Source organism: Eptesicus fuscus, chromosome 21, assembly GCF_027574615.1.
Source record: "Eptesicus fuscus isolate TK198812 chromosome 21, DD_ASM_mEF_20220401, whole genome shotgun sequence".
NCBI lineage: Eukaryota > Metazoa > Chordata > Mammalia > Chiroptera > Vespertilionidae > Eptesicus > Eptesicus fuscus.
This window is the reverse complement of record NC_072493.1, coordinates 417160-435399: the sequence shown is the minus strand read 5'-3', so window position 1 is coordinate 435399 and position 18240 is coordinate 417160. Positions and strand designations below refer to the sequence as shown.

The following is an 18240-nucleotide window of genomic DNA, read 5'->3' as shown; positions in this document are numbered from 1 at the left end:
ACCATTTCAGTGATACAATCCAGCTTTAAGGATGTTTTGGCCTCTGCACTGGCTGGGCTCCTTTTGCACGTGTGGTTCGCTCTTGTATGGTCAGGTCCGGCTGCGGTGGAAGGGAAGGGGTATGTACCTACCGTTCAAGTAGACTTGGCTAAAGTACACTTCTGTTTTCCCATAATGTTCAAACTTCATTCTTTAAAAGACATAGTATTCCTACGTTTGTATATTTCACCAGGCCTCTCAATGGACAATTACTTTGGTTGCTTTTTTGATGTTACAAACGGTGCTGCCGTGATCATCCCTGTAAATATATCTTTGCCTGAAATTTTAAGCATTTCTGCAGTTTAAATTCCTGGAAGCGTTATTGGTGAGTCAAGGATGGATGCGTGTTTTGCCAAATCACCATCCTAGATGGTCCAACTGGTGCTTTGAAACCAGGTGGTGGGATGGAAAACGGCGAGCCCGGAGCAGTCCCGGCCTCCGAGCAGTAGGCGGTGCTGTGGGCGCGTCTCCGAGGAGGCGGTGGGGGCCACGCTGACCGGCTTCCGGTAACTTCCTGTAACTTCCGGTGCGGGGGCGCGCTGCAGGGTGGACGCCGGCGGCCCGCCGGGCCGCGGAGCACGATGCCGTATGCCAACCAGCCCACCGTGCGGATCACGGAGCTCACCGACGAGAATGTCAAGTTCATCATCGAGAACACGGACCTGGCGTAAGGCTGCTGCGGGAGGCGGCGGCCGCGGAGCGCCGGGGGCCGGAGCCGGGGGGAGGGGGAGGGGAGGGGAGGGGGAGGGGAGGGACGGGCCGAGTCTGCAGGCCCCCGGGCCGTGCCGTGGCTTTCACTTTGGAAACCGGGGGTGAGGGCGGGGCGGGTTGTCGAGGCTGCGGTGCCCTCACGCCGCCCGTTTCCATCCCTCAGGGTGGCTAATTCCATTCGGAGGGTCTTCATCGCCGAGGTGCCCATAATAGGTAAGCAACCCCCGCTTCCTCGTTGCCAGGGCCTCGAGTGCTCCCCAGACTCACCCCACCCTTCGGTCCCCCGACCACACACCTGGGGCTTCTGCCTGCAGCCCTGGTTTGGGGGAGGCGGGGGGAGGGGCAGGGAGTGCCGCTGAGAAAGCAGCGATGCAGGAAGCTGGATCGGACCCTGTGCCCTTGGCCCAGGGCCAGCTCCGGCCACCTCCCTGGCCCCCCTGGCCGCGTACTCTCAGGTCCACTCTCAGTTTGCATTGGTGAGGAGCATGGGTGCAGGAGTCTGGGTTCGAATACTGTTCACTTACGGCGCCTGAAACGGGGCTGTAGTTTCCTGTAACATTGGGACGCTGTGTACCTATGATGGCGGGAGGAAGTAAGGTGACCGCTATTAGGTGCCTAACGTTTGGTGAGTGTTCAGTGCGGCTAGACGTCTTTATTGTTGTTGTTAATCCTCACCCAAGGACGTATTTTTCCAATGATTTTTAGAGAGAGTGGAAGGGAGGGGGGAGAGAGAAACATCGAAGTGAGAGAGACACATCGATTGGTTGCCTCCGCCTTGCAGCCCAACCAGGGCCAGGGATTGAAACAACAACCCAGGTATGTGCCCTTGACCTGGAATGGAACCTGAGACCCTCCAGGGCATAGGCTGGCGCTCTAACCACTGAGCCACGCCAGCCAGGGCTGCTAGGTGTCTTTTTATGAATCTGTTTCTTCAACTGCATCTATGGAACATACAAGTGCCAGGCAGTGGCTGGGCACTGGGAATGCAGAGCTAGCTGTATAGGACAGGGTTCTTGCCTTCGTAGAGCCCACAGTGAAGTTGCAGGGGAAAGAGGAGCCACAGACAACATTAACGCAAGGTAGCCTTGGACCAGTATTGGGAGGAGCTGGCGCCAGCGCTGTTGGCTTAGACTCGCGACCCACAGGTTGAGAACCGCTGCTCTAGAGCCTAAGACCATGGGAGAACACAGATATTTACATCACTATTCATAACAGTAGCAACATTACAGTGATGAAGTAGCAACGAAAGTAATTTTATGGTTGGGGGTCACCACCACATGAGGAACTGTATTAAAGGGTCGCGGCATTAGGAGGGTTGAGAACCACTGGCTTAGAGGGAGGATCTTAGCCAGTGGTTTTTGCTCTAGTTCCAGCCTCAATGCTCCAGGTATCTTGCAAATTTGCACACATACTACCAATATTTCCTGAGTGTCAGCTTGGTTTAGGAAAGCGAAATGTAAGTCGGCTGCTGCATCAGGTGTGCCTACTCCTAAGGGAATAAGCAGGCGGGATGGGTAAATGGGAGGGTGTTGTAGTTGACCCTCCACCTCCCCTGACAGGTCAGCTCAGAGCTTGGTGTGCCGGTCCTCCCTCTGCCTCATCACTCTCGTCTCCGGGCCTGGGTTTCAGCAGGAGTAAAATGAGGGAGTTGCACTTTATGATGCAGCCCTGACGTTCCAAATTTAAATGCCACTTTCCCATTCAGCCCCGCAAATAAATGAGAACCTGCTCTGTCCCAACCTAGAGGTAGGAATACAAAAGTTAAGATATCTGAAGACCCTGCCCCAGGGGATTTTCTGAGCTTGAGGTAGAAACAAGACCCATGTGAATGTAACACAAGGCACAATATGACAAGTGTCTTAAGAGAAATCTGGGCAGGATTTTTTAGGGAGGATCTTACAGGGAGGGTGCACCTGAGGAGGGGTGGTAAAGGGTTAAAGAAGACAGAAGAATACAGTTGGGGCCAGGTGGGATCACTGTGCCTGGATGAGGAAACTGACAGCCTGTAAGCCAAAGCTTTTATAGTCAGATCACACCAAGCAAAGCAAGGGGCATGGTCAACATGTTTACAATGTTCTTGTGAGTTTCAAATCTATTTTGTTATTCAAGCCTTGTTTTGGCAGCACTTGCTGCACCTCCCACAGCCCATTAGCTACCTAGGAACAAGGGAGGACTGGAAGGTCAAGCTTAATTGTGCTGGAGGGCTCTCCCCTCCAAGCTCGGACTTGTATGTGGCTCTGCCACAGGTCGGTCTGAGGCTCCCTACCGAGGGAATGATCTTATCTGTATCTTGGAGGCTCAGAGGATTTTAACCTTCACTGGAGAGGGCAAGGGCGTGCCAGAGGGAGGTGCTGTGAAGGGACAGAGACCGGAAAGCTTAGCTTGTCCTTGTTTGAGTTGGGTTGAGAGAAGGAGGCAGTAGGAAGCGTAGAAGCAAGCAGGCGGGGCCTGGCTGCGTCTGGTCCTCCTCTGACCTCCATTTTAGTATTTACACCTCTTGTTTGACAAGTGGGCTCCAATGCCATTTGCTGTACGATTTTGTTTACATGCAGATGTGAGCGAATGAGTGAATGTGTGTGAGCATGCAGGCCTTCCCCGCCTGCCAGCTCATTGCTGTGGGACTGGGTTTTATACGGAGTGTGCCTCGCCCGTTGAAGGAACCCTGTCAGCATTGGTTGGTTGAGTGGTAATGTAGTATTAATAAAGGGCGTCTGGTCGTTATCCCGTAAAATAAGATATGGGCTAGACGTCTGTGTTGCCTCGAGGCTTTCCCTAGGATTTAAGTACCCAAACAGTTTGTGTTCTTGGATTTCACGTTGGCATGAGGAGCAGATGTCGTGCTTCTTGGGAATATTCCGTACTGTCCGCTAGCCGTCGTTTTCCTCTGTGGTACAGGGACCCTGCATCAACCCCTCCTGAGAAGGGAAGGGGTGTGTGGGGCGTGGCGTTGGTGGTGCTGGTTAAGATGCAGGTTCCTGGGCCTGGTCCAGAGCTGTGGGACTCAGTCTGGCGCCGGGCCCAGGCCTCTGCACCGTATGCATCAGGTGATTCCTGCGTCTTGAGAACCACGGCTGTAAGCCTTTAGAATTTGGAGGCTAAGCTGCATGTCTGCTTCCTTCACGTTTCAGCCATTGACTGGGTCCAGATTGACGCCAATTCCTCAGTCCTTCACGACGAGTTCATCGCTCACAGGCTCGGTGAGTGCGGGTTTGGGACCGTGCACGGTGGGGCTGTGTCTGGTGTCAGAGAGGAAGCTTCCTCACGCCCAAGGGGTCTTCTAGGTTCTCCTTTGGGCTTGGCTGCTTGGCCTCCTTCAGAGTGCTTTTCTGTGTCTTCCAGGATTAATCCCCCTCACTAGCGACGACATTGTGGACAAGCTGCAGTACTCCCGGGTATGCTGGGGGGTTGGGTGGCCGGGGAGGCGGGGCCTTCAGTTCTCAGAAGGATTCTCCTGACATCTTGCTTCTGGCTTTTAGAAAGACAATGTGGAGATGTTGTCTAGAGCCCACGGCAGGCGTTGGTCCTTGGTTCTGATGGGCCTCAGGTTGATTAGACTCACAGGGCATCGGTCACACAAAAGGGGGAATACACTAGAATGCCCATGTGTACAAGCTGGGGGGGTACATTTCAGTCTGTTCTGTTCTGATTCTGCTTTCCAGGGCATCTATTCCCAGTGACGGGGGCCTAGGAGGTTAAAGGGAGTCAACCGAAGGTTGGGGAGGGTGGAGGACAGGAGAGGGAGTGAGACCTGTCCACAGAGCAGCACCCAGAGACCGGAGTGTGGTGGCTGCCCAATTTGTGACTCACCCAGTAGGTGATGCTGGTAAACGTGGCTCCTTCCTCCGGGGAGAGAACGGGACGGGAGAGAACGGGACAGGAGAGGTGACCGCGTCTCTTCACCAGGACTGCGTTACATAGTAGCTTGAGACTATTCCCCTTTGATGGCTTTGCTCGATCCTGAATCAGCCCATCTAATTCCCAAGAGCATGTCATTTTCTGTGGTGGCTAATTTGATATGTCCTATGAATACAAACGTGTGTGTGTGTAAGTGTGCAGCTAATATAACAGATACTATGCTCTCATTTTGTCACATTTTAACACTTTGCCATATTTGCTTCTCATCTTCAGATTTTTGATTTTAAGAAATAAAGCATCAGATATTGGTGGGGACAGGTGTGCAGCCTGTCAGCTGAAGAGGCGTCTGGCAATGTCTCATATAAAGATAGGCACGCCCTATGGCCTAGCTGTTCCTTCCATTGATTTGTTAATATATTGTTAATGATTTCAGAGAGGAAGAGGGAGAAACGATCAGAGAGAATCATGGACCGGCTGCCTCCTGCACGCCCCCTACTGGGGATCAAGCCCACAACCCGGCACGTGCCCTGAGTGGGAATTGAACTATGACCTGGTTCATGGATCGACGCTCAAACACTGTGTCACACCGGCTGGGCTATTACATTTTCTCTAGTGTTGCATTTACTGAAAGATGGTATGGTCCTTTTTTTTTTTTTCTTTTCTGAAAATCTGCAGAAAAGTTGAAGAAACAATAATAAATTTCCATTTACTTTTGACCTTTGTTGCCAATCCTACCTAATAATAGACAAATATGCAAATTGACCATACCTCTGACACACCCACGAGCCACGCCCACCACCCAATCAGAGTGAGCATGCAAATTAACCCAAACCAAGATGGCTACAGCCACAGAGAGCAAGGTTTCCTAGGTAACAGAGGAAGCCAAGCTTTCTGCCTGCCCTTGCCAGGCCTAAGCCTCCACTTAAGCTACAAAGTTTCAATTATAGAAGGTAAACAAATTCAAACAAATGGCAGCAGAATGAAGCTTGAGAGAGCAGGCCAGGGTTGCCGCCGGCAACAGGGGAAGCAAAGCTTTCTGCGCACCCTGGCGGGGCTCACCCGCTTAAGGCTACAAAGTTTCAATTATAACCCCAACAGAAATGGCTGCTGGCCGTGGAGGGAGCCCCAGGCTTGGCTCCACTCCAGGCTACAAAGTTTCAATTGTAGAAGGAAAATAAATTCCAGATACCAGGGCCTCTGCTTGGCTTGCCAGGGGGCATGGCCGGCCTGCAAACCACCACAGGCCCCTCGCTCAGGCCGCCCCCACGCCCCAAGGGAACCCCCACTTGATCCGGGACACCCTTCAGGGCAAACCAGATGGCCCCCACCCCTGTACCAGGCCTCTATCCTATCTAATAAAAGAGTAATATGCAGATTGATCATCACTGCAACACACAATATAGCTGCCCCCATGTGGTCAAAGATCCTGCCCCCATGTGGACACAGGATGGCCACCACAAGATGGCCAGCAGGAGAGGGCAGTTGGGAGGCACCTGGCCTGCAAGGGAGGGCAGTTGGAGGTGATCAACCCTGCAGGAGAGGGCAGTTAGGGGTGACCAGGCCGGCGAGGAGGGAAGTTGGGGGCAAACAGGCTGGCAGCAGAGTGGTTAGGGGGTGATCAGGCTGGCAGGCAGAAGCGGTTAGGGGCAATCAGGAAGGCAGGCAGGCAAGCAGTTGGGAGCCAGCAGTCCTGGATTGTGAGAGGGATGTCCGACTGCCCCCTCAAGGGGTCCCATATTGGAGAGGGTACAGGCTGGGCTGAGGGACAACCCCCCTCCGCGCACGAATTTTGTGCACCGGGCCTCTAGTTACTATTTTGTTGCGTTTGCTTTATTTTACATATGTATGCATATGTGTGTGTTTGTATATAGAAAGTTTTTTTGTTTTGTTTTAAGAAAAGGTCAATAGTCTAGAACTTGAAAGGTACTTCTTCCTATTTCCCTTTTCTTTATTTTAAATGATTCTATTCCCGAGCTAGTCCACCTGGTCCATGGAGGCTGAGCTAGAGGACCGCCGCGGTTCTCGGAGGGACACGCCCAGGGCCAGGCCGAGATGTGAACAGGGCGTTCCCGGTGGCAGCCTGCAGCTGAGGGTGTGGAAGGAGCGTGGGTGTCAGCACCCGGCTGTCTGAGCTGGGAGGTGCCTGCAGGGGAGAAGGTTACCAGATGGACGGCTCCCCAGGGTCTGGACACTGGTCAGCCCTCTTCTAGACGAAGAAACAGTAGGAACTGGGGATCGCAAGCAGGGAGCTCAGGACCCTCCCTCTCTCCACACTCACACCTGCTCTCCCTGCCCCAGGACTGCACGTGCGAGGAGTTCTGCCCCGAGTGCTCGGTGGAGTTCACTCTCGACGTGCGGTGCAACGAAGACCAGACTCGTCACGTCACGTCTCGAGACCTCATCTCCAACAGCCCCCGGGTCATTCCAGTCAGTGTCTGAGGCCAGCCCCCTGCCCAGGCCCTGGGCTCTCCTGCCTCTGCATGGGCGGGACGGGGAGGATTCGCCCGAGGCACCACCGTGCCCTGTGTTACCCTGGTGCCTGCACACGCTCATTCCGGGCTCCTGCTGGGGTGGGCGGACATGGTTGGTGCTGTGTGCCCTCTGTCGCCCAGGCCCCTTTAAAAGGCCACAGTATAGCCCTAGCCCCGTGGCCGGCAAACTGCGGCTCTTGGGCCCCTTGAGTGTGGCTCTTCCACAAAATACCACGGCCTGGGCGAGTCTATTTTGAAGAAGTGGCGTTAGAAGAAGGTTAAGTTTAAAAAACTTGGCTCTCAAAAGGAATTTCAATCATACTGTTGATATTTGGCTCTGCGGACTAATGAGTTTGCCGACCACTGTCCTAGCTGGTTTGGGTCAGTGGATAGAGTGTTGGCCTGTGGACTGAAGGGTCCTGGGTTCAATTCCAGTCAAGGGCGTATGCCAGGGCTCAATCCCCAGTAGGGGGCATGCAGGAGGCAGCCAATCAGTGATTCTCATCACTGATGGTTCTATCTTTCTCTCCCTTCCTCTCAGATCAGTTTTAAAATAAATAAAAGGCCACGGTGTTGTTTTGACAGGGGACTGTCACACGCCGTGAAGCAGGGGTTGGAGTACAGGCACCAGCCCAGATGGGTCCTGGTAGGCACTCCTGCCCTCACTCGTGGGCATCCTGCCCCTGGTTGGCAGGTTGCGATCTGGAAGTGCTGGGAGGTACTTGCCAGAAGAGCGTGGGAGATGAGCGGCTAATGTCTGTTTGGGCTCCGGCAGGTGACGTCCCGGAACCGAGATAACGACCCTAATGACTACGTGGACCAGGACGGTAAGGGGCTGGCGTGAGTGTGCAGATGGCTCCCCGGCAACAGGGAGGCAGAGACCAGACAGCCTTGTGCCGCCTGGTCAGCTCAGCTGGCCTTTGGTCCGTTTTTCCAGATGTGTGTGGCCTTCCAGTGGCACTCCAGGTCAATGTGGGGGGACCGTGCCTCTCCTGCCCCCGCCCCGACTCCCCCTCTCTCCACAGACATCCTCATCGTCAAGCTGCGGAAGGGCCAGGAGCTGAGACTCCGCGCCTATGCCAAGAAGGGCTTTGGCAAGGAGCATGCCAAGTGGAACCCGACCGCAGGGGTGGCTTTTGAGTACGACCCCGACAATGCCCTGAGGCACACGGTGTACCCCAAGCCAGAGGAGTGGTAGGTTCCCGCTGGGGATGAAGGCGGGCGGTTAGAGGGGAGGGGGTGGACGTGGCTCCTAGTGACCCAGGTGGGCAGACTCACTACGGGCACAGGTGCCCGGAAGCAGCAGTAACAACCGGGTGCTGACCTGTGTTTGACCTCAGGCCCAAGAGCGAGTACTCAGAGCTGGATGAAGATGAGTCCCAGGCTCCGTACGACCCCAATGGCAAGCCGGAGAGGTAAGCGCCTGGGCCAGTGCGGACGGTGAAATGTGTAGGAACGTAGTTTTGGTGCGGGCTCTGAGCTAGGGTGACCCTTGCCCTCATGTCTGAGCTTCCATAAAGCTGAGGAGGGGCTGAAGACTGCTGAACCCAGGATGGGTGCACCCCCTTTCGTCACTGAAAGAGGGGCCTCCAGTTACCCAAGCTCTTCCTGTTCTGGTTCGCACATCCGAAGATGGGGTCACATCAGGGCCAGAAACCGACCGGTCTCCTAGTGAGGAAGAGACGCTGGCCTGTGCGACCCGCTCGTTTATGTTCCACTTTCTCCTCAGCTATACAGAGTGTGTGTGTGTGTGTGGGGGGGTGTCATAGGATCTTTGTGAGGTGGCTGCAGCCTCTGAGGTCCTGTGAAAAGCACTCTTTGTCAGAGGGTGGAGGTCAGCCCCGGGCAAGGTTGAGCTCCTGGTGGGAAAGGAGTTAAGCAGGACTCGGGAGGGAAAGAGGTGGCCCTGGCCAAGCTCAGCTTCACCAGCCCCTGGGGCAGCTCTCACTGCACTCCCACCTCTCAGGTTTTACTACAACGTGGAGTCCTGTGGCTCTCTGCGCCCTGAAACCATCGTCCTCTCAGCCCTCTCTGGGTTAAAGAAGAAGCTGAGTGATTTACAGACTCAGTTGAGCCACGAGATCCAGAGTGACGTCCTCACCATAAATTAGCCGCAGCTCATCCGCCTGAGCGGAAAAGGATCCGAGCAGCAGCTGTGTGCAGGTCTCCTGAGACCCTCCTAGCTCCAGAAGTCCCGACAGCTGTACTTAACTTCTTAGCAAGCCATCAGCACCAACTGGAGAGGTAGCAGAGGGGAAGGGTGCCCCCATCCTTGCTTGGTCCCAGGTAGATTTCGGGGGTGCCCCTGGTATTTGAGGCAGGACAGTCCTTCACTGAGCATGCAGCATCCCTGGCCCTGCCTGCTGATGGCTAGTCTCCCCGGAACCCAGACCTCCCTTCCCCCTGGTCTGCTTGTAGAGGTCCTACTGCTTCCCTGTTGAAAACCGCTGAGCTAGACCCTCCTCTTTAGGTCATTTCAGCTCTTGACTGACTGTGTGTGTGGAAGTTAGCACTTCACAGTTGTACCTTAGGTTTCCGTGTTAGGATTGAGCGTTAGAAGTCTCACTCAGGCCGCCTACAAACCCAGCCCCTGCCCATGGTCAGCCTACACTTTGCTCAAATTCCCAAATGTCTTTAGAGCCTGGCTGCTGCTCCTCCCCCCGACCCCCCCCCCCCCCCCCCCCAATAAACCCTGTATTTCATTCTCTACCCATCAGTTATGACTTCCCTGCCAGTGATCTGCTTAATTAGTTTGGGGGGGAGGGACGAGGGTGGGGTGGGCAAGGGCCTTAATGAAGGTCTGGCCTTGACCCTAGTCCTGTTGGTAGGAACATACCAAAGCAGTTAATGAGGCAGCCTGGCAGGGAGACACAGTGCAGAAAGGAAGGGGTATTGATTAACAGCCGAGTGTTTATTTTGGGCAGTAAAGAGCACAACATCATCTCCATGCGTCATCGTGCTGCTCCCCCTCCAAGGCCCAGCGGGCTCGCCTGCAGGCTCCGGCCTCTGGTGGTCCGTCCCTGCTCGGTCCGAGCCGAGCTTGCTGTGGCCACCTCCTTGGCTCCAGGCCTCTGCTGGAGGGGCCTCCAGCCTTCTCCTCCTCCTGCCACAACTCTGAACAGTGGTTATTTACATCAGGGTAACAAGGTCTGTTCCCACAAATCAGAACCCTAAGTATTTAAGGAAAAAAAAAACACTAAAAAAACCACACACCCGAAGGGTTGATGTGGATAGAAAGATAGCCCTGTGCCCAGTAGTCAGTCAAGACCAGCGCTGGGGAGTCAACTGCTTCAGCTGCATCAGCACCAGGTGGGGAGGAGGGGAGGCTGGTTTCTGAGGACTTCCTGGCCAGAGGGCGGCCAGACCAGAGGGGGGGCCTCTCCGCAGGGCACCGCCAGCCCAGGTCCGTGAGGGGCCGCAGGGAGCTCCCCACAGCAGTCCTGGCGGCCCTCCCCCCGCTGAGGTCACCAGCACTGCTGCCCACAGGGACCTCCAGCCCACAAAGCGGGAGGAGCCTGGGCAGAAACTTTCTTTTTCAAACCAGCTTCTCACCTGAGGGGTCAACCAGATGTCAGCAAGTGGCACCGCGTGAGTTCGGATCCTTCCTGTGCCACTGGGCCCAGAGGAACTAGAAGCCACTTGCTGTCTTAGCCCTTGGCTCCTGGGAAAAGCCTGCCGACAGCACCAGCCTGAGTTCTGATTGTCTGCCTCGCCCCGGCAGCTCAGGCGAGTCCCGGCAGCGGGAGGGCTGTGCCAAGAGGACATTCAGAACCAGCCTTGGTGGTGGCCTGGTCTCGGGATTCAGAAATGGATGTGGTGGCGGGGAGGACGGGGAAGTGTCGTTAAGAGAGGATGTGTCGTAAGCCGTATACATTAGAATCCTGAACAGTCAAGAGCCCCACGGTAGCTCTGGCCCCTCGCACATGCTCCGGCAGTGTGGCCGGCCCTCTGCCTGGGTCCAGCCTCCCCCGTGGGGGCAAGGAAGGGACAGCGGCTCCCCTTCTCCAGGCGCGTAGCCTACAGCCCCCGAGGCTGTCCGTGCGCAGCGGGCAGCCCCGCAGTCAGTGGTGCACACCAGCCCGGCTGCCACTGGGCGGGGTCCTGGCCTCGCTGCTGCCCCCCGGGCTGGGCTTTGGCTTTAGCAGGAGGAGTCTGCCGAGGAGGTCCGCCTCCGAGCTGGCCTGGGCTGCCCCGGACCCCTCACCTGTGGACACAGAGGCAGGCTCAGGGCTCGGGTCCAGGTCGGAGGGTCCCTGTCCAGAAGGCCTTGTCTTCCACAGAGGCTCGTGGCAGGTGGCCGAGGGGCGCTGCAGGGACTCACCGCCACAGCTGGAGGCCTCGGCGATGTTCTGGGAGCCGGTGATGTGGTGCCAGTAGGCACTGCGGGGCAGCATGGTGGTGGGCGTGCAGGGGTAGGAGTAGTGCTCCGTGCCCTTGTTCAGCAGCTGTGGGCCAGAGAAGGGGTCCCATTAGCCCTGGGGACAGTGGCTTGCCTGCAAGCAGCCAGCCCGAGACCCTGCCTGCCTCTCCTGTGGACGCGCTAAGAGGAGACGCCCTGGCACACTCCAGGTACTCGGCCTGCCCGCCCACCAGCCTCCCCTGTGCCCTGGGCGGACACCCACGGCCTCACCCTCACATTCTTCTCCATTTCTAGCAGGACCCGCTTGTGCTGCTCGGCGATGGCCAGGGTGGCACTGTGGACCCGCTGGTAAATCTGTTCCCCTTCCTGCGTCTGGAAGGTGTAGAGCCCTTCCCCAGCGTCACACATCCTGGGGACACAGTGGCATGGAAGGCAAGGTGGTGGGACCCCGTGGCACCCACACGTGCTTGGTTGGGCTCTCCTGTACGCTGGGCCCTCTGGGAAACAGGCAGGCTGTCACCCTGGGCTCTGACCCCCGGCTCGAACATTCTGAGTGGTTTCGATGCGCCCGGGGGTGGTCTAAATGCTCTATAGGATGAGCCCGTTCGTTTTCTCCCCGCCTCTGCTCTACACGATTTGTTTCCTTGTTTCTAGGGGTTTTCTCAAACCCCTTTGCGATGAGGAAACGCATACAGAGGGTGAGAAACTTCAAGGTTACACAGAGGATTACCAGAATTCAAGCCGAGGTACTAGGCTCCGAGTTCACGCTATGGAACCCAGTCCTCACCACAATTCCAGGAAGTTGGGTCCTTTCTCGTCCCCTATGTGACAGATGAGGAAACTGAGGCTCGGGTCCACAACCTCAGAGCTGGTGTCAGTGCCAGCATTGGATCTAAGCCCAAAGAGTTTGATTTTGGTAAACTGTCACTTGACCTGCCGGCTGTGAGCTTCAGTTTGTTCATCTGTAAAAGGGGAATATTACGTTCCCTTTGGGGTTGCTACACCAGGAAATAACGCCAGCTCCCAGCACAGTGCCTGACCCAGAGTGGATGTGGCCGCCGTCATGGCCGTGGGGAGACGGGGCGGGGAGGCCAGAGGGTCCTACCGGCCGGCCTCGAAGGTGAAGCGTGTGGCGTCCCGGCCATAGCGGCGCAGGGAGCAGAGGGGCCACGAGACGAGCTTCACGCGGGGGCTGTGCGTGTCCCAGAGGTAGATGTTCTCGTGGGTGATCTGCAGCTTGCACTCGCCGTACACATCCAGGTTGGGGCAGGGTAACAGGAAGACGCTGAAGCGATCTGGAGGGGAGAGGGTGCATGGGCCGGAGCTTCCCATGCGGGGCCTCCTGTCCCCTCCTCCCCACCGCCAGGCCTCACCTGTCTGTTCACACTGCACCCCTGGGGCCAGGAGGTCCGGCTCTCCCAGACTGATGTCGTTGAGCCGCGACCCCAGACACTCCACAGACAGGGTCTTGTACCACTCCTCCGCCTCCAGCTCTAGAGAAATGGGGCCTCGTCATGCTGCAGGCTCGGGGTCCCCCGGAGCCTACCCCATCTACTCAGCCTGAGTTATCCCACCCTGTGAGGCAGGGAGGCAAGGCCTGTGAATTCGGCCTGTCTACCCCTCATCCTGGGGGCCCGCTCACTCCAAGGCACCCCAACCCTCATTCCAGCCAGAGCTAGCCCTGCTCTGCCTTCTCCAACTGGCCCACTGAAGCACGGCTGGCCCAGGGGAGGCTGAAGTCCTCACCTGAGTCGCAGGTGAAGGTGCGGGCCGAGTCGTCAGTGAATATGATGGCCACCGCCTGCCTCTTGGTCTCCTTGGGGAGTCGCGTGACACACTTGACGTTACTGATCTCGGTCACCTGGAGCGGCACCCACAAAGGACAGCGAGATTGGAGCCCCCCTCCGCACTCCCCACCATTCTGCCACCCCCAGGAGGGTGCTCTTGGACCCACTGCTTACAGGTTAGGGGAGCTAGGGCCCAGGCCCTCACCTTGGGGCAGCCTCGGAGGCACACGGACTTCTCATCCGGGTACTTCTCCAGCCGCTGGGGCCCCTTGCTGGAGGACTTGCGGAACACCAGCCAGCACCTGCGGTAGATCTGAGGGGCAAGACGACAAGGACCAGGGGATCAGGCTTCCCGTTCCCACCCAGCATGCCCTGCAGTGACCCCTGCCTGCCGCCGGGGGCGGAGCCGCACAGCCATCCGGGAGGCCCCAGCCCCGGAGAAAACCTGGGGACGGCTACACCAGCGTGACCGCCCCCGGGGGAGAGTCCCCCCCCCCCGAAAGGCAGTTATTTCTTGGCTGCTCGGAAAGGCTCGTCCACGGTGCCCTCCATTCACTGTGAGCGGGGCTCGCAGTGCAGTGACCCTTGAACCACACAGGTTTGTAGCACGGGGTCCACTTACACAGGGATTTCCCCCCAATAAACACAGCCTGTGTATCTGGTTGGGAATCGGTGCAGAGGCCGCCTGGAGGCATGTCCTCGGCCATGTTATGTAAGGGACTTGAGCGTCCGTGGATTCGGTATCTGCGGGGGCCCTGAACCAATCCGGATACCGAGGGACGAGGAGGAGTCGGAAGGTTTTGTCCTGTGACAGAGAAGCCAGTGTGTTTATGGAGCGCCTCTCATGGGTGCTTTTTGGTATTCGCACTCGACAGTTACTCGGGGTCACTCTTGAGGTCGGTTCTATTATCTCCACGTTGTAAATAAGGAAACTGAGGCACCAGAAGGTAAAGTAAGCTGTAAACGGTAGTTCAGTCTGTAACAGGCTGTCTGGACCCAGGGCCAGAACTCGGAGCCCACTGCGCACCAGCTCTGCCCAGGCTCCGGCAGCACCAGCCACAACGGCAGGCGTCCCGGTGCAGGGATCAGCCCGTTTCCACCGCCAGCTGCACGTCACGGCCCCGTTCTTGGTGCCGGCAACACCCCCTCAACTCCAGGGGCTTCCACTCACTCATTCTCTAACCTGGGGAGGGGGCAGGCACAGCTGCCTGTCCCAGCTGGGAACCAGAGGCCTTCAAGGTCTAGGAACCTGGGGTGACCCCGAGCACAGGGCCTTCCCCATCAACGTTCCCTCCTTGTCCAAACACCGCCAGTGACCCTGTGCCCAGGAGCCAGGGGGGAGCGGACCAGTCTCGAGGGCTACAGGGCAAACTGGCTCAGACAACGCGAGGGGTGGCCCTCGCCACCCGCCGGCTGTGCCTCTTCCTTCCACGGCCCCTCCCTCCTGGCTCGGGCTCTCTGAGGTCCAGGCTGTCTGGAATGTCCCTCCTCTTCCAGTGGGACTCCAGCAGCCTGCGGACCCACGCCCAGAAATCCCTGGTCTCCTCTCACTGGCAAACAGTAGCCCCGTTCTGCCACACAGGCAGCAGGCCTTTGTCCGGCCGAGTCCCAGGGTACAGGGGCCCTAGGCAGCCCCCATCCCATGATCCCGGCTCAGCCCCGGGCCTGTCTGCCTAAACCACAGCCGGCCTCCTGTGGACGAACACTGTTATTCTCAGAATCCTCACGCACATCCTGGGAGCCTCGTTAACAGCTCTGAATGGCCATATGACGGGGCCCTGAATGAATGGACGGGTGGATGCATGCATGACCCAGATATGCCCTGCCAGGTTGGGCTCCATGCAGCCTGCAGCGTCAGGGGCAAAAGGCCTGGGGGGCCTGAGCACCCTGGTTGCCTGGTTACAGGGACACACACACACACACACACACAGCCCCAGGGAGCCGCTGTGCTCAGGAGCCCTCCTTCCCCACCTCTCACAGGTCTGTGATCAGTCCTTCGGAAAGACTGCACCGTGGGCCTGGAGGGAGGCCCTGGCAGGGAGGGGGCTCCTGATCTCGTCCAGCCCCTCCCCCTCCCCTCGGAGCTGAGGCCATCATGGCTGTCCTGAGGGGTGACTGCAGTCCCTCATCTCAGGTCTGCATAGGGAAGCTCAAATCGCTGAGGGGGGAGACCCCAGATTGGGCCTAGCCATGTCCCAGCTCCCAACCCCCTTCCCCGCTGTGCCCACCTTGGAGGCTCGCAGACTCCCAGAACAGGCCTGACCCTGAGCCCGCGCTTGCCCTCAAGTGAGCTTTATCCTGAAGGCGCCCCAGCCCAGCTAGTGCCTGCGGACCTGCTAGGTCTGGGCCCACGGGGAGGGGGAGCCACACTAGAAACTGGGCCCCTGCCCACTCGGCCTGCCCACCTCAGCCTCAGGCTCTCCCTTGTTCTGTGCTCCACGTGGGCGCCAGCCCTCTCTCAGGGTAAAGGCGGTGGCTGAGAGCCACCAGACCCCGTCTCCGGGGGGGGGGGGCGGGGGGCCCAGGATGGGACACAAACCCAAATTCCAATAAGGCTGCAAACGCCCACCAGCTCCGGTGCTGGACAGTCAGACACACCCCCACGGGCCCTCAGGCAGGAGGGGATCCCCTCTCCAAGGCCGGCGCTGCTCAGTCCGGTCCCCAGGCAGGGGAGCTGGTATGAAGCCCTGCTCCTGCCCCGCCCACTCAGGCAGGGCCAGGAAGCCTGGAGCAGTCTGACCCACCCCCACCCCATCAAGGCCACGGGCGAGGAAGAAGGGAGGGACCAGAGGCCCAGGTAAAACACTAAACTTGGGCCACTGTCACCAGGGTTTCCATCCTACGGGAAGGGCAGCTGCCAGGTGGGGGGGGGGGGGGGCGGTTCAGAGGAAGAGGGGCAACTCCTGGACAGTCCCACTAAGATCATTAAGTTGGTCCCTGCTCAAGCCCTCGGGGGGTCTTCACAGCAGGTGCCCGAGGCTTCACCTCCACCAGCCCTGCAAGCCCCGGCCCGGGGCCAAACACCCAGCACAGACGAGCCACTCGGAGCCACGGGCCCAAGTTCTCATTCACGAACCACAGAACCATCAGCCTCTGCACCCCTCACACCAACGCGCACCCCACCACCAGCCCCTCTCCTTTTCAAACACTTCTTTAACGGTGAGAGGACAACTGAAGGTAAGTAGGTAAATTCCCATACACAGAAAGCAGTGGGAGCAGCGGCCGGGAGGCCAGGGGAGGGGAGGGGAGAGGCAGGGAGGCGGCGGCGAGGGGACTGAAGCTGGTCTCAGCGCACACGGCCCCTGCCGCTGCCCTGGCGACAACTTCAACAATAGCCAGGAGCTGCCGGCACCCCGGCCCATCGGCTTGCCACCACGGGCCCAGCCGCTGGGATGCCAGCCATCCTGCTGGGGCGGGGGCCGCAGCGGGCAGGGCAGGGCCCGGGCACACGCCAGGCAGCCCACTGGGCAGAAGCCTGGAGGCAGATGCACGATGCCGGGCCGTGTACCCCAACCCGCCAGGCTCCGGAGCAAGTCCTCCGCCCCCCTCCTGCGCCCGTCCCTCGGCAGGGCCCCAGGAGGGGGGCTCACCCCGAGCTTCCTGCTCTTCATCTTCACGTAGCCTTGCTTGACGATGTCGTTGAAATTGGTCGCCATGGTTTCCCCACCTTCTCTGGGGGCAGGGCCTGGCCGGGGAGAGGGGAGGGATGCCCAGGTGGCCTCGGTGTCCGGCTCCTCCGATCACCTGTTCGAGACGCTCCTTCGGCGCTTCCTCTCGGAGGCAGAGCCCTGCTCCTCACCTCGCCCGCCTCAGCATTGTTCTAGCAGCTCCTTCGCCCAGCGCCTGCCGGACACAAAAATGACAGGGAGATCAGGCCGTGACATCTTTCTCTTCCCTGGCTGGCTCGCTCTTTTTCCTTCCTCTTCCCACACTCCTCCCTCCCTCCCTCCCCCACCTCACCCGCCCTTCTTCCTTCCCTTCCCTCCCCACCCTGGACGACAGAACCATTCAGGAAAACCGAGGTGGAGGCGGCGGCGAGGAAAATGGTCCAGCCCAGTCCCCTCCCTCCAGGCTGGGGCTCGCAGTTAACCCCTTCCTGGGAGGACGTGCCGGGTCCGCGCGGAGGCGGGGCCGGAGGAGGAGGTGGCCCGGCGCTGCTGTCCCGCCCAACCTCCAGTTACAACTTCGGGGCAGACGCCGAGGGCAACTTGCCCCCTTCAAGCGCAGGAGGCCCACGGGCACCTTTCCAGAGATGGGCGTGGGGGTCCCCCAGAAGACGGCACAGAGTCTGGGGTCTGAGTGACCCACGTTCCCTGAGGTTGAGAACAATCTGCCTTGCCGTTCTCAGCAGACCCCACCTCCCATCCCGCCTCCCCGCCCCTCCTATACCTGGTTCTCCCAGCCCACGGGGCGGCCCCAGCCCCTGGAACGCTTCAGCAGTCCCCGGGGTGGGAGGGCAGAGTCCAGTGGGCGGGCCCCCAGATAAGCCTGAGGAATGTGCTGGGCCTGCGGGAGGTGGCCACTGTGGAGCAGATGCCTCGCCCTGGCCACGCTGCTGGGACGCTCAGGGTCTGGCCAGGCCATGCAGTGCCCCCAGGCCCTGAGCACGGCAGGAGAACTAGCTTGTGCCTGGGGCAGAGGACACTGCCAGATGACAGTGAGGGTGCCAAGGGGAAGTCGATATGGGGCGGGCACTCGGAATCAGATAATTAAGATAATGAAGACTCAGGGATGACCCAGTTCAACACCCATCTTACAGATGGGAAAATGAAGTTGCTCAGAGAGGCTGAGCGGCATGGCTGTGGTCACACAGCAAGCCCGGGCACAGCCAGGGACAAATGAGAAGTTTTGGGGTGGGTGATGGGGCCAGGCCCAGGGTGGGCTGTCCGGCGACCACCTCTGGCTGCTGGCCACCACCTAAGCCCTCCTGCCAGCCAGGCTCGGGGGCAGGGCTGTGCCAGCAACATGGCCCCATGTTTCCAGGGCTGCCGGGGGGGAGGGCAGCGTTTCTGGGGTC

The 18240-nt window shown here is 58.6% G+C and overlaps 2 protein-coding genes across 5 annotated transcripts; one reads left to right on the top strand and one right to left on the bottom strand.

The window, feature by feature from the left end:
- The first annotated feature begins 554 nt into the window (after positions 1-554).
- POLR2C (RNA polymerase II subunit C) lies at positions 555-9749 on the top strand. Of its 2 annotated transcripts, XM_008152301.3 has the most exons (9): positions 555-706; positions 914-963; positions 3879-3947; positions 4090-4142; positions 6904-7032; positions 7852-7903; positions 8102-8270; positions 8417-8491; positions 9043-9749. In XM_008152301.3, exons 1-9 carry the CDS (start codon positions 621-623, stop codon positions 9185-9187), a joined length of 828 nt encoding a protein of 275 aa, XP_008150523.1. In that variant the 5' UTR covers positions 555-620; the 3' UTR covers positions 9188-9749. The 2 variants fall into 2 exon arrangements, with proteins under 2 accessions (XP_008150523.1, XP_027982726.1); XM_028126925.2 differs by lacking the exon at positions 6904-7032.
- Positions 9750-9972: 223 nt separating this feature from the next.
- Positions 9973-17661, bottom strand: DOK4 (docking protein 4). Of its 3 annotated transcripts, XM_008152359.3 has the most exons (9): positions 17613-17661; positions 16814-17066; positions 13429-13536; positions 13183-13297; positions 12810-12929; positions 12542-12731; positions 11707-11845; positions 11398-11521; positions 9973-11280 (listed from the first exon to the last, which is right to left on the bottom strand). In XM_008152359.3, exons 2-9 carry the CDS (start codon positions 16877-16879, stop codon positions 11138-11140), a joined length of 1005 nt encoding a protein of 334 aa, XP_008150581.2. In that variant the 5' UTR covers positions 16880-17066; positions 17613-17661; the 3' UTR covers positions 9973-11137. The 3 variants fall into 3 exon arrangements, with proteins under 3 accessions (XP_008150581.2, XP_054567162.1, XP_054567164.1); XM_054711187.1 differs by lacking the exon at positions 17613-17661 and having other exon boundaries at positions 11713-11845; positions 16814-17106; XM_054711189.1 differs by lacking the exons at positions 12810-12929; positions 17613-17661 and having other exon boundaries at positions 16814-17106.
- Between the last annotated feature and the right edge of the window lie 579 nt (positions 17662-18240).

Bases quoted from the DNA above. Each gene is read 5' to 3' on its own strand.
- POLR2C (XM_008152301.3), top strand. From the start codon at position 621: ATGCCGTATGCCAACCAGCCCACCGTGCGGATCACGGAGCTCACCGAC. The intron at 964-3,878 runs GTAAGCAACCCC...TTCACGTTTCAG, and splicing joins CGCCGAGGTGCCCATAATAG to CCATTGACTGGGTCCAGATT. The intron at 4,143-6,903 runs GTATGCTGGGGG...TCCCTGCCCCAG, and splicing joins ACAAGCTGCAGTACTCCCGG to GACTGCACGTGCGAGGAGTT.
- DOK4 (XM_008152359.3), bottom strand. From the start codon at position 16,879: ATGGCGACCAATTTCAACGACATCGTCAAGCAAGGCTACGTGAAGATG. The intron at 11,846-12,541 runs GTAGGACCCTCT...CTGTGTCCCCAG, and splicing joins TTCACCTTCGAGGCCGGCCG to GATGTGTGACGCTGGGGAAG. The intron at 11,281-11,397 runs GTGAGTCCCTGC...CTGTGTCCACAG, and splicing joins CGAGGCCTCCAGCTGTGGCG to GTGAGGGGTCCGGGGCAGCC.